Source organism: Pelophylax lessonae (assembly GCF_965119305.1).
Source record: "Pelophylax lessonae genome assembly, chromosome: 6".
In the NCBI taxonomy this organism is placed as follows: Eukaryota; Metazoa; Chordata; class Amphibia; order Anura; family Ranidae; genus Pelophylax; species Pelophylax lessonae.
In genome coordinates, this window is record NC_138773.1 from 136,874,645 (window position 1) to 136,888,614 (window position 13,970).

At 43.6% G+C, this 13,970-nt stretch overlaps 1 protein-coding gene across 1 annotated transcript in view; it reads left to right on the forward strand.

Moving 5' to 3' along the window:
* Window positions 1-8,675: 8,675 nt before the first annotated feature.
* TNFRSF17 (TNF receptor superfamily member 17) overlaps window positions 8,676-13,970 on the forward strand; it is a 483,832-nt gene continuing 478,537 nt past the window's right edge. Inside the window, exon 1 of the mRNA XM_082262225.1 lies at window positions 8,676-8,793. Coding sequence (XP_082118351.1) covers window positions 8,682-8,793 — 112 coding nt within the window. The 5' untranslated portion in view covers window positions 8,676-8,681. The remainder of the gene's footprint in view (window positions 8,794-13,970) is intronic.

Sequence of the window (13,970 nt, forward strand, 5' to 3'; positions counted from 1 at the left end):
TGCAGTGACCAGCTTACATGACCAGCGTACTCCCAGCAAAGAGAATTGAAGTACAAAGAAACTCTCTCCAGCATTCTCCAATACATATCTAACCTTACCCAATACGTCCCACATGTCCCAACCAACTGGCTCTCCACCCTAAAATTACACACGAAAAAAGACAAGGATTTATTATTACGCACTAAACTAAACAAAATCAGAAGAGACCTTGATGACTACAACCATCATAAAGTATTCAATTGGAAACGAAACAAATGCCCCACTTCATCCAACCATGGCCCAAAACCCTCCCAGGCCCCCGGCGGTCCCATGTCCTCTGGCCACCCCTGTCCCCCCTCCCCCTACTGGGAGCCCTCCCCCTCCCCTGGGGCCCACCCCCTGGTTCCCACATACCTCCCTTATGCCCAAACTTAACCAGATCGCGGACTTTAGATAAACGCCCCTCAACTCCCACCCCGAAACCCAAAAGGGAAAGAAGAGTCAGAACCACACTACCCAAACCCAAGATTCCTAACAGTCTCTCCACAACCGGAACCTCCAACATTACCACAAATACAGCGGTTGTCACACCAACCACCACATCGGCTGACGGCAGCTCTGGTAGTGCTATCACCATACCCACATCCTCTAACACTGGTCCCATCCCAACATCCCAGTCCATCCGTAGCAGTATGGACACTGTCATCCCCCCCAAAACGCCCTGTTACACCAATCCACCACTCCAGTCCATGGACAAACCCATCAGTTGTCTCTCTACAGACCATTTTTTAGGACCAACCCCCCTGCTTGCACTGACCCCTCTAACAAACAAAAGAAAATTAGACACAGAGGAAAGCGGGGGGAAGACACAGAAATAAACAAATGTAAGATTCTGGTACCTTTGGTACCCTTATTTCCCATTTCTACCTTAATATTGGGTCCCACCTTGCTAACTAGGTGGAACGCATACACCTTTAAGAACGATGACATCATCGCCGAGCGCCGATATGAGCGGCTATTTCAATCGCCGGTTTTCTCTCACTCATTGCTCGTTCAAACCGCATGCTTGACCAGTCTTGTCCTATGCTGCCGGAGCTTCTAGCTATTCCTTTGCCTGAACAAAACCGGAACCTCGCTACCGATCCCGTATCTCGCTACCGGATCACTCTCTTGCTACTGGACCTTGCTACTACTAACCCAACTAGTGATAAGTACCCCACAGGGGATTTCTTCCTAACTAACTTACACTATCTACCTCTGCATACTAAAGGACTGTTACTATGTAAGCACTATTTCTATCATCTGCATAACTTCATAGATTGCTAGCTCTTGAGCCTACCATCATCTACATCATTGCACTAGGTTACTCTCTCTTGTATACTTCATCTGCTGTCCCCTACCACCTGTTACTATACATGATTGCTAAACCTATCTGCATACTACCTATCATCACCTACCACTCTCCTGAATATTACTACTGAGTGCTCACCATTTCTAACGCCTGTCTCTCACCTCTATACTATCATATACATTCTATCACTCCAGGAACATCATATTGAGTGTATGTATAGTTGCATAAAGCAGGCTGTGCACGGTGATGAGTCCTGAGAGTTGGATATGTTTGTTCAACACATCTCTACATGACTACTGAGTGTAATAATTCTGCAGCTGCAAATCCATTCACTAACAAAAAACGCAAGAGCGTTACAACAAAAGAGCAAAACTACAAACACTGTAAAAATATACAACCTATCTACCCATCCACTATCTCCTGCAGAAATTTCTCTACTCAATAGGGGTTTAAACTTTGCCCCTGCCATCCCACCAAATCAATTTACCTTGTTCAAAGACCTCAATAGATTTATCAGAAATCTCACCCTCAAACGACATTACAACATGCTATCTTCCAAGGCACAACCTTGCCCTACTCCTCACCCATCCCCCCCATCCACACCAGAGCTCAATCCCTCCTTGGATGCACTGGCCCTTCAAATACTAGAAGAGTTGCACATAGACCATGAGGACGAGGACCTCATACCATTCACCCTCCATCCTTCCTCATCCCCTCCCGTTCGATACACATCATTCAGACCTAAATCAGTTTTTAACCCTACCCAGTCCAAAGGTCCATATCTGCAGACCTTTTACCAGGTAGTATATGCAGACATCCTTAAAATGTGTAAACACTCCAAAAATCCCTCCCATGCCCAAGCGTCCAATCTTAACCAAAATGAAAAACTAGCCCTCAAACACCTCACTCAGAGCCAAGATCTGGTAATCAAAACCGCCGACAAAGGTGGTGGTATAGTAGTACAAAATCGAGCTGATTATATCCAGGAAGCCCTCCGTCTCCTCTCAGACACCACAACATCCCGCCCTCTTCCACAAGACCCTCTCCCCAAATTCCAAGCAGAGGCCCAATCACTTGCCAAAGATGCAAAGGAAGAGGGGTTAATCAATAAACAAGAATTTTCATTTTTCAACAGAGACTTCTTCTCCACTCCATACTTTTACCACATACCCAAAATCCACAAAGACAGCAACCATCCCCCAGGCCGCCCCATCGTAGCCGCCATGGATAGCATTACCAGCCCATTTTCCCAATACATCGACCAATTCCTACAACCCCTAGCACAAAACCTCCCCTCATACATCAGAGATGGTGTGTATTTGCTCGATCTTCTCAGTCACTATTCTTGGGAGCCCACTTACATGTGGGCCTCACTAGATGTCAATTCCCTATACACTTCCATTCCCCATCAGGTTGGTCTCAGGGCAGTCACACATTTCCTATCTGCAGACCCCACGATTAACCCCCTACAAGCCCAATTCATCCTGGATGCCACCCAATTTTGCCTCACCCGGAATTACTTTGAATTCAATGGAGATTTTTATCTCCAAGTCACCGGCACAGCTATGGGGGCTAATTTTGCCCCCAGCTATGCCAATCTCACCATGGGGTATTGGGAAGCCAAGTACATCTGGCACAATAACCCCTTCACCCAACACATCATATTCTATGCCCGCTATATTGATGACATCATTGTCATATGGGATGGTCCTCAATCCACTTTCACTCAGTTCGTACACCATTGCAACCAAAACCCCTTCAACCTGTCCTTCACCTCAGTATGCGATTCGGCTGAATTGGCATTCTTGGACCTCACCCTATATCATCAAGATCACAACATTCTAGCCAAGAACTATACAAAACCCACTGCTGGAAATTCTTTCTTGCACTACCAGAGCTGCCACCACCCCAGGTGGATCTCCAACATTCCAAAAAGCCAGTTTTGCCGCCTGAAACGTAATTGCACCAAACAAGATGACTATTGTGAACAAAGTGCTCTTTTGGCCCAGAAATTCTTGGACAAAGGTTACCCCTCACCTTTGGTCAAACAAGCCCACTCACATTACCTCCAACACTACAACTCCAATGTTCCCAATGTTTCATCTCATCCACAGAGTCCACCGCCCCAACCCCTACGGTTCACCACACAGTTTCATACAAAATACAGAAGCATGGAAAAAATCCTCCAAAAACATTGGACCATCTTGTTGGAGGACCCACACTTAAAATCTGCCATTCCCTCCATACCCAAAGTCTCTTACAGAAAATCCTCTAACATTAAAAATCTGATTGCTCCAAGCAAACTCAAGTCCGCCCCCACCCACCCCACCAACACCCTCTGTCTCATCCCCCTTATAGGGATGTTCCAGTGTCGGAAAATTCTGTGCTTAACTTGTTCCCATATACAACATGGTCAAACACAATTCACCGTCAAAGACAAAACATACCCTATCAAACATTTTTATAACTGCTCATCCGAATATGTCATATATTGTTTGACCTGTCCGTGTGGACTCTTTTATGTGGGACGAACCATCAGGCCACTCAGAAAGCGATTTGGCGAACACCGCCGCCTTGTCGAAAAAGGTAAAGACAAGCACAGCGTCCCAAGGCACTTCGCAGAATTCCATAACAAATCTTCATCAGGACTCAAGGTGTGGGTAATAGAGTCCATCCCAGACACACTACCCAGGACAGAGCGTTTCAAGCGACTTTGCCAAAGAGAGACCTTTTGGATTTATTCCCTTGAAACGCTCTCTCCTGGGGGCCTGAACGAAGAAATCGAGATCAATGTGCTGCTGTAGCCCATCTCCCATCTCCTCTCTTACGTTCACAATTTATTGACCTCAGTTATTAACTTGATCATTTTTTGCCCAGGTTTTCCAACATATCCTCCAGTGGTCATTCTCATCTTCCTCGACATACCTCCCCATCATATGTAACTTCAAATGTAAGTAAACACTGCACAAATCCTAATATGCCCACATAGTCATTTGGCTCTTTACCATACACACCCACCGATTTTTTTATGTGTGTGTATGTGTTTGTATGTGTGTATGTATATGTATATTTATATGTGTGGGTGCACATATATGTATACATATATATATATATATATATGCATATAGGTATATGCATTTTTAATTATTATTGTTGCATTCATCATTGGATCTCTACACCATACACATACCCATTTGTAATTGGGTCGTTAGATATTTTCAGTATATATCCCCAATATAATGTCTTAAGGGTATTTCTCTCCCCCCTTTCCTTTCCCCCCCCTCCCCCTCCTGGATCTTCCCCCCCCCTTTTCGTTCCCCCCCCTTCCCCCTCCCTCATACATTCCCGATAGCAGTATCATTCCATCCCCAGCCTTGCATCACTTGTCTGTATTCTGTTTTCCCCATATCTGTTTTCCCCATGTCTTTCTGTCGCTTTGCTTTGTCCAAAATTGTCCCTGCTGAGCCTCTGTAACTCATCCCTCGATCTATGGGCATAAATACCCACATCCAAAATGGCCCCTGCACGGCCTGAAGAAGGAGCGCATGCTCCGCAACGCATCGCCGTTCCACACACCAGCATACCCAGGAAGTGATGTCATAGCCCTCCGACCCAGGGACCCAAGCTGCTACACCGCCGCTGAAGGATCTGCACGTCCCCTGCCTCACAACAGGAGATCGCCGCTCATCCCCCACAGCGCCAGCTCCACAAGGGATCCGGAATGACACCCTGGATGAACAGAGCCCAGATGCCCCACACTTATTGAGATGCCTGTTTTTTACGCTCGCTTGTGAGTAATACTCTTTTATTGCTATTAAATTTACTTTATTGCTACACTTAGATTGGCGCTTGGTCTTCTCTCTCTCTTTGTCTTGGTACATGCCCCTTTCAATGCAGTGACCAGCATACATGCCCCCTTTCAATGCAGTGACCAGCGTACATGCCCCTTTTAATGCAGTGACCAGCGTACATGCCCCTTTCAATGCAGTGACCAGCGTACATGCCCCTTTTAATGCAGTGACCAGCATACATGCCCCTTTCAAAGCAGTGACCAGCGTACATGCCCCCTTTTAATGAAGTGACCAGCATACATGCCCCTTTTAATGCAGTGACCAGCATGCATGCCCTTTTCAAAGCAGTGACCAGCGTGCATGCCCCTTTCAATGCCCCTTTCAAAGCAGTGACCAGCGTACATGCCCCTTTCAATGCAGTGACCAGCGTACATGCCCCCTTTTAATGAAGTGACCAGCGTACATGCCCCTTTTAATGCAGTGACCAGCGTACATGCCCCTTTCAAAGCAGTGACCAGCATACATGCCCCCTTTCAATGCAGAGACCAGTGTGCGTGCCCCCTTCAAAGCATCACTTCACTTACCTGCCATCACCGTGCCTGGCGTGCTGCTGACGGGAGTCGGGTCTCGGTCGGACGTCTTCTTCTTCTTCCTCGACCTGCATTTGCGCCGCTGTCCTCCTCTCTGACGGCGGGCGGGAAGGTGACGTCGGGACGGTGCGTGACTAACGCACGCACCGCCCCCCCACGCGATGTCACCTGGGATGTCCTCTATGATTGGTCCAGCCTGGACCAATCACAGCCAGGACAGCGCCACAGTGGGGGAGTGTCAGGGCGCATTGCTATGCGCCCGATGACACCCAGAAGGCCGCCAATCGGCAGCTCTGCGTGACGCACAGTGCGCCTCCTCCCCTCATCCGCCCCAGAGCCGCGGCAAAGGTTTAAAAGAGCCGCATGCGGCTCCGGAGCCGCGGGTTGCCGACCTATGGACTAGGCAATAGCATCCAATGTCAAGTGGCAGCTGCCAAAACAAGCAGAATATTAGCATGCATAAAGAAAGGGATGTATTCCAGAGATAAGACTATAATCCTTCCACTTCATAAAACTCTGGTCCGACCACATCTGGAGTATTCTGTCCAGTTCTGGTCACCAGTCCTCAGGAGGGATGTGTTGGAGCTGGAGAGAATCCAGAGAAGGGCAACTAAACTAATTAGGGGATTGGAGGACCTTAATTATGAAGAGCGTCTGCAATTGCTTGATTTATTCTCCCTGGAGAAGAGACGCCTGAGAGGGGACATGATAGCGATTTATAAATATCTCAATGGTGATCTCGGCATAGAAAAAAAGCTATTCAGTCGAAGGGATTGCATGAGGACTCGAGGGCATACAATGCGATTAGAGGAGAAGCGTTTTAACCTCAGGCAACGTGGGGGGTTCTTTACGGTTAGAGCTACAAGATTGTGGAATTCTCTACCACAAGAGGTGGTTTCTGCGGGAAGTATGGTGGCTTTCAAAAGACTCTTAGACGTACATCTCAAGGATAAGAACATTCAGGGGTATGTGAGATGATTACGGCCACACACACCTACACAGGTTGAACTGGATGGACTATTGTCTTTATTCAACCTCACCTACTATGTAACTACTATGTAATGAATGGCGTGGCAGCACCCAGCAGCTGATCCGAAAATCGGCTGGGGTGCTTCCATTGCGGGTTCCCTGGACAGGTAAGTGTCTATATATTAAAAGTCAGCAGCTACAGTATTTGTAGCTGCTGACTTTTAATTGTTTTCCCCCCAGCTGGAACACCTCTTTAAACCAGCACAGTGCTAAATAGCAAAAAATAGTGTGGTCTTGAAGGGGGTAAAACCTACTGGTGGTCAAGTGGATAAGAACATTCACAATTTAGTGCCTAAGAATGTTTCACAGTTCTGGGTGTGTGCATGCTGCAACCATGGTAAAGTAAGATTCAAAGCTATAATTTCTAGTCAAATAACTACTTAACCACTTGCCCGCTGCTCACTGTGCTGCTACTGCGGCAAAGTGGCTCGTTATCGTCTGGCGACGTAGACCTACGTCACCAGACTCTCCCCTCTCTCGGCGGCGCACGCACGCCGCCGGAGGCTCGCTCCCGCTGTATTCAGTCACAGAGGAGGAGAGGCGGGATTGAGTGAGGAAATCCACCCACTTGTGTAAACAAAGCGGGTGGATCTCCTCTGTGACAGACAGTGACAGATTACAGGATTCAGCATAGCTGAACCTGCCACCTGTGTCTCTGTCACACAACCCCTTCCGCCACACACGTCAGTAAGCATGAGGCATACATTTAACCCCTTGATCACCAATAAAGTTAACCACTTCCTGACCAGTGTCATTATTACAGTAACAGTGCATATTTATAGCACTGATTACTGTGGTAATGTCACTGGTACCCCCAAAAGTGTAAAAAATGTCAGTTAGGGGTCCGATCTGTCCACCGCAATGTTGCAGTCCCACAAAAAAAAAATCGCAGATCGCCGCCATTACTAGTAAAAAAAAATAAACAATAAAAATGACAAATCTTTCCCGTAGTTAGTAAACGCGATAACTTTTGCGCAAACCAATCAAAATACGCTTATTGTGATTTTTTTACCAAAAATATGTAGCAGAAAACAAATTGGCCTAAAATGTTAAGACATTTTTATTTTTAATTTTTTTTTGGGGAATGTTATATATCAGAATGTAAAAAATAATGTTTTTTTTTTTCAAAATTGCCGCTCTTTTTTTCAAAAATTAAAAATCGCACAGGTGATCAAATACCATCAAAAGAAAGCTCTATTTGTGGGGAAAAAATGACATAAATTTAATTTGGGTACATCATCGCACGACCGCGCAATTGTCCGTTAAAGTAACGCAGTGCCGAATCGCAAAATATAGCCTGGTCAGGAATGGGGTAAAATCTTCCAGTCTTAAAGCTGAATACATTTTGGCCTAAATATATGACAAAAATTTAATATATTGGATATTTTTTAACTGTCAAAGTAGAAAATGTCAATTTTTTCGCTCTTTTTTTATTAATATCGCAAAAAATTAAAAGTGCAGAGGTTATCAAATACCACCAAAGGGAAGCTCTGTTTGTGGGAAAAAACCAACGTAAATTTCGTTTGGGTACAGGGTTGCATGACCGCGCAATTGTCAGTTAAAGTCGCCCAGTGCCAAGTTGCAAAAAGTGGCCTTGACGTTAAGCAGGAAAATCCTCCGGTGGTAAAGTGGTTAAAATGCATTAAGGAATATAACATATTTTAATACCCACAAATCTAGAGCCACAATATTATACATTAGCCCTGTTTTATTTTTTATCAGTAACAAAAACTTGCAAGATAAGCTTTGGATCCATAGGACATTTCTCTATGTCATACCAGAAATATATACTCAAATTTGTCTGAAAACAACGAAACAAGACTCTGCAGTGAGTAGCGAACAGCCTTCATACTAATCTGTTATTTGCATGCTCGGGGACTTGAAATACTCCCAACTGAACAACTGTATGATTCTGCTGAGTGCTGAGACATAAGATCACAAATGGCCACAAGTTGTGACACAAATGAATACTATGATTCTTTGCTGGTGTTATGTAAGCCCTGTCACCTTCGCTGCCCAAACATACCACAGGAATGTAAGAATCCTTGTCCAGGTAAGTTAGCATTCTGATTTTTTTTTCTATATTGAACATGAGCTTGAATGTGACTCATTGTTAGATGTGTATCAGGCTGGGTAGCCACACTATGAGAAAATTGGATGAAAAATCCCGTACGAGCAACCATCAAGCTTTTTTCATGTAGAGTGTACACATCTTTCGACATCTGATTCAGACTTTCTAAATGAAAATTACCTTTCTTTCACAAGCCTGATTAGCAGAAAGATCTAAAATATAGTGCCACTAAATGTGACAACTGCTGTCCAACATTTAAAAAACTAACAAGATCATATAATGGTGCTTGCAATCAAACTGAACCATGAATTGATTAGTCTGTGAATTACACATGTAATCAGCGTGAAAGTAGCTACTGTCCTTTTTCTCAGAATATGTTATCCAACTTAATAGTGGTCCTGTAAAAATGAAAAAAATTGCCCCTAAATGGCTATTGGCTATAATTTTAAATAATCTTTGTTACATCATAAATGTGTTTAAAGTAGAAATGGTGGTAAACTGAAATCCAGAATTAACATAACTTTTGGTATTCTAAAGGAAAAAAAATGGATTTACAATGAGTCATTATTGCAGTGATTACATTAATGAGAGTACAGTTTGATCTGCACTCCAGTGACCCTTTTTCAGCAGACAGCCGGCTAAAGCCTGTTGTCAGCTGATGTCACAGAGCCGGTCCAGGCTGGGGAAAAATCTCAATCACATGGTCGGAATCCACCCACGTTCCTGGCACTCTGTTCAGCCTCTCAGCAAGCTACTGAGAGCCTGAGCTACCTGCTCCCGCCCCCTGTGCAGCTCAGCGCTCTAGTAAGTGCAAAGGGGGAGGGGGGAGGCAGAGCAGACAGTGGTTATTGACAGTAACCAGCTCTCTGGTGCACCGAGAACTGAGCGATCAGCGTTGTTTAATTGCTCGGTTCTCAGTCTTAGAGCTGGTGTGTGACAAATGCAGCGTTGGAACGATGCTGCATCCACATAGGTAGGTATAATTCTTAAAAATATGTTTTTTCTATACTTCTTTTTAGACTTATTTATATACAGTGTATCCACATTCTTTTGGACAGACTTTTTATCCTTCAGCTAAGATGTTACCATCTTTGTTTCTAGAGATAAAGGGATGTGATGTATTTTTTCAGCACAGTAGCTGCAAGTAAGAGACTTCAATTGTGCATAGAATCCCATTTGTAGGCTATAAATGGCAAATGTGAAATATTTACCCAATTAAAAAATACAATATCTCACAAAAATAAGTACACCCCTCACATTTTTGTAAATATTTTATTATATCTTTTCATGTGACAACACTGAAGAAATGACACTTTGCTACAATGTAAAGTAGTACGCATACAAAAGTTGCCGTGTAGTTTAGGCCCTTACCCCTATGGGGATACCAGCAAAATTAGATAGAGAAAGAAAGGATGGGGCTTTGCGGGCCAGTGGGAGTAGAAGGATCAGACGCAAAACCAATTTATAAAACCAAATAACATTTTATTGGTATATAAGGTAAAAAGCATGGGCTATCATGCATATTTGTGCAAATAGACTAACATACAAAATTGTTAAAATCAAGCAAAATTAGTCATTCACAACATAGAAATACATCCCATGAGGGAAACAAAACCAAAGAGCCTGTGTAGGATGGAGGGTAGGTCTCAAGATGGATTACGGTCAATGTAGGTCCCCAGCAATCCGACGCGTTTCGCTCAAGGCTTCCTCAGGGCCTGAGAGACCATGACAGACCGGTATTTCTATAGATAATATAAAACATAACCAAGTAAGTATTAGTCAATTATACATCTATTAACCAATCATCAATAACATTATCATATATTGTTACAAATGGTTCTGGTTTTGTACTGACCCTTATTGGTAATGACTCAGAGTAGATGACAAGGTTGTGGCGACACAAATACTGATTAGAGATCACTGCTTCCATATTCAGGATACAAACTCCATGTTAGCGTCATATATATTCTCATTACGCTGGATTCAAATGTTTGGACCCTCGTATACCACAGAGACAAGGCTGTGAAATAGAGTACCATATAGGTATGTATTTATGTCTATTACATATACCACCAGCTATCTACAGTATACGTGGCATATTAACCCACCTTATAGTCTCCACTAATAGTAGTCTCCTGGGAAACTCGACTACCCGAACCCTCTCCCTGGTATATTCAAAGTTATAGATACTCAACGTTAGGTATAAAAGATCTATGGATATAAAATAAATGATATCAACGAGGGTTAACAATACCTGTTAAATGGTATATGCAAATCAGGAACCCAGTATAGTGAGAGCCAATACATGTGAGTATATTGGTGGTTGATTCCGAAACTGAAGCCATCAAATAGAGGGAAGGTGGTTAACTCCGACAATACCATCAGATGGAGGGAAGGTGGTTAACCAAGGTGGGAATGGAAAAACAGAGGATAGACTCCTATCTATTGATGGTACAGATATCAATCAGGGCAGGATGGAATAAAGCTGGAATACTGGCACCCACCTATTATGGTGTAGGGGTAGCCTCAGGCGGACAGAGGAATGCACTTTTCATGCGACCAAAGAGGGCGACATATCCCGGACCTGAAAGTCCCGGGAGACAGCAATGAATAACCTAAGGATAACAGGGCCAGTTATTATAGGTACATTGAATAGTTAATTGGGATATATAGCAGTAGCAAAAAGCCATAGCAAAAAGAAAGAGGCTCTTGTCACAATGGGAATGAGGGGAATAGGGAAGCATAGACCCACCTATTTGTGGTGCAGGGGTGGCTCCAGGCAGGAAAGAAGTACATATATGTATCGCTATTTCATGCTGATAGAAGGGACAATAAGTCCCAAGCTCCACAGGCCCTGAAAAGAGTATCCATTTTGTAGTTATAAGTTCTAAGCCATTGCTGCTATGAGTGTAGCAGTGGTGGCATACATAACACTATCAAGTCTGGCAATTGTATTACTTACCTTAATAGCCATGATACGCCAGCAACCTGCCTGATTCCTCTTATCTCTTGTGGATAATATATAGGGGGTAGAGGAGAGGGAGTGGCCGCTCCCATTATTCCATTTGGCGCTCAAGCCATATTAGCACAGGTGAGACCACTTTCCAAAGACTTAGGCCGGCAGTGGCGCTGCCTAATCGCGTCATTTCCGGTCGCACCGGAAGTGAGGTTGGTCACCTCGGTGTTCGCCCGTAGTGGGACCCGCCCTCTGGCTGGAAGTGTTCAGCATACAACAGGAAGTAGGCTCTGCTCTGATCTACAGGCTGAGTGCCTGAGATGGGCTCCCTCTAGTGGCGCTCAAACATATTGCCTGAAACCACAGCCTTGCTATGTGTGAATAAACAAGGGGACAAAAATTGATCTCAATCCAGCAATACAGAAACTATGCATTCGCCAACCTAGAGAGCTGTATTTACAGAATGTATACAAAATAATCTAATACCAGGCAGTATAAGGCAATATCTCAACAGTATCTGTGTCGTTCTTGTCACCTCCCTGGTCACCGATCATATACAAATACATTCATCTCTGCACATAGGCAGAGTCATAGTTAATCATCATACATTATATTTCCACGTATAATTACATATAAGAAGGTGTACTCCTATATTTGAGGTATATATAGTAATCTCTCTATGTGGAGAATATCCATTCATCTTTAATCTCTCTGTGGACGAACGCCAGAGGTAGGGGAGAGGGGGAAAAAAGGGGGAAAAAAGGGGGAGAGAGATGGGACCTGGGGGGCAGGAAGGCCCCGGTGGGTATTATAGAAACGGTTTTTAGCTAATTACATCGTTCAAGCCTGGATATACGGTAGCCTTTAGGTCATATATCCATCTAGATTCCCGGGCTAGGACTTTTTTGTCAATGTCTCCCCCTCTTGTATCCTCAGGGATAACATCTAGGACGGTAAATTTTACGATCGATTGGTCAAATTTATGCTTTAGCCCGACATGGCCACCTATAGGGGAATTAATTTGGCCATTGTTGATATATGAGATATGATCTGAGATTCTTTTCCAAAGGGGTCTAATGGTTTTACCCACATAAAAAGCCCCGCATGGGCAGAGCATTATGTATACTACCGCTTTGGTTTGACATGTGACCAATCGATTGACAAATCTCCTATGTCCATTAGGCATTATGAAGGACTCACCCTCAAGTATATATGGGCAAAAATCACAGCTCCCACATTTGTAAAGACCTTTGGTGTGAGATATTTCATTAGGTCTACGATAGTGACTTGTGACTAAGCCATCTCTTATAGATTTAGCTCTCTTGTACGTGATGTTTGGGTGGTCATCTAAATATTTTCTGAGTATTGGGTCATTAGTCAGGATTTCCCAATTTTTTTGTAAGATGTTATGGACTTCATTATATTGCATGGAATACGTAGAGATAAACCTGACTTTATCATCCTCTTTTTTGATTTTATTTTTAAAGAGCAGATCGTGTCTGGTGTTCCCTTTTGCTTTATTATATGCTTTTCTCAGCATTGTCATACTGTATCCTCTCTGCAGCAAGCGTGCTTTTAACTTGTCTGCCTCCATTTTGAAGTTGGTGTCATTTGAGCAATTTCGTCTCAATCTTAAGTATTGAGAGTATGGGATACTTCTGATTAGGGCCTTAGGATGGGAACTCTCAGAGTGTAATATTATATTCCCTGCTGTCGGTTTACGGAATAATGTTGACCCAATACTTCCATCTTCCTCAAAATAGAGAGTGGTATCAAGAAAATTGATCTGCTGATTACTCCATGACATGGTGAATTTCAGGTTAAGGGTATTAATTTGGAGTCGTTTAACCACTTAAGCCCCGGAAGATTTTACCCCCTTCCTGACCAGGGGGTATTTTGCGATTCGGCACTGCGTGACTTTAACGGACAATTGCGCGGTCGTGCGACGCTGTACCTAAACGAATTTGGCGTCTTTTTTTTCCCACAAACAGAGCTTTCTTTTGGTGGTATTTGATCACCTGTGCGATTTTTTGATCATGCGCTATAAACAAAAAAAGAGCGTCAATTTTGCAAAAATAGCAATATTTTTCACTTTTTTTATATGAATTTCCCCCCCCAAAAAAATGTAAAAATCAAAATTTTTTAACATTTTCTGCCAATTTGTTTTATGCTACCTATGTTTGGTAAAAAAAATCGCAAAAAG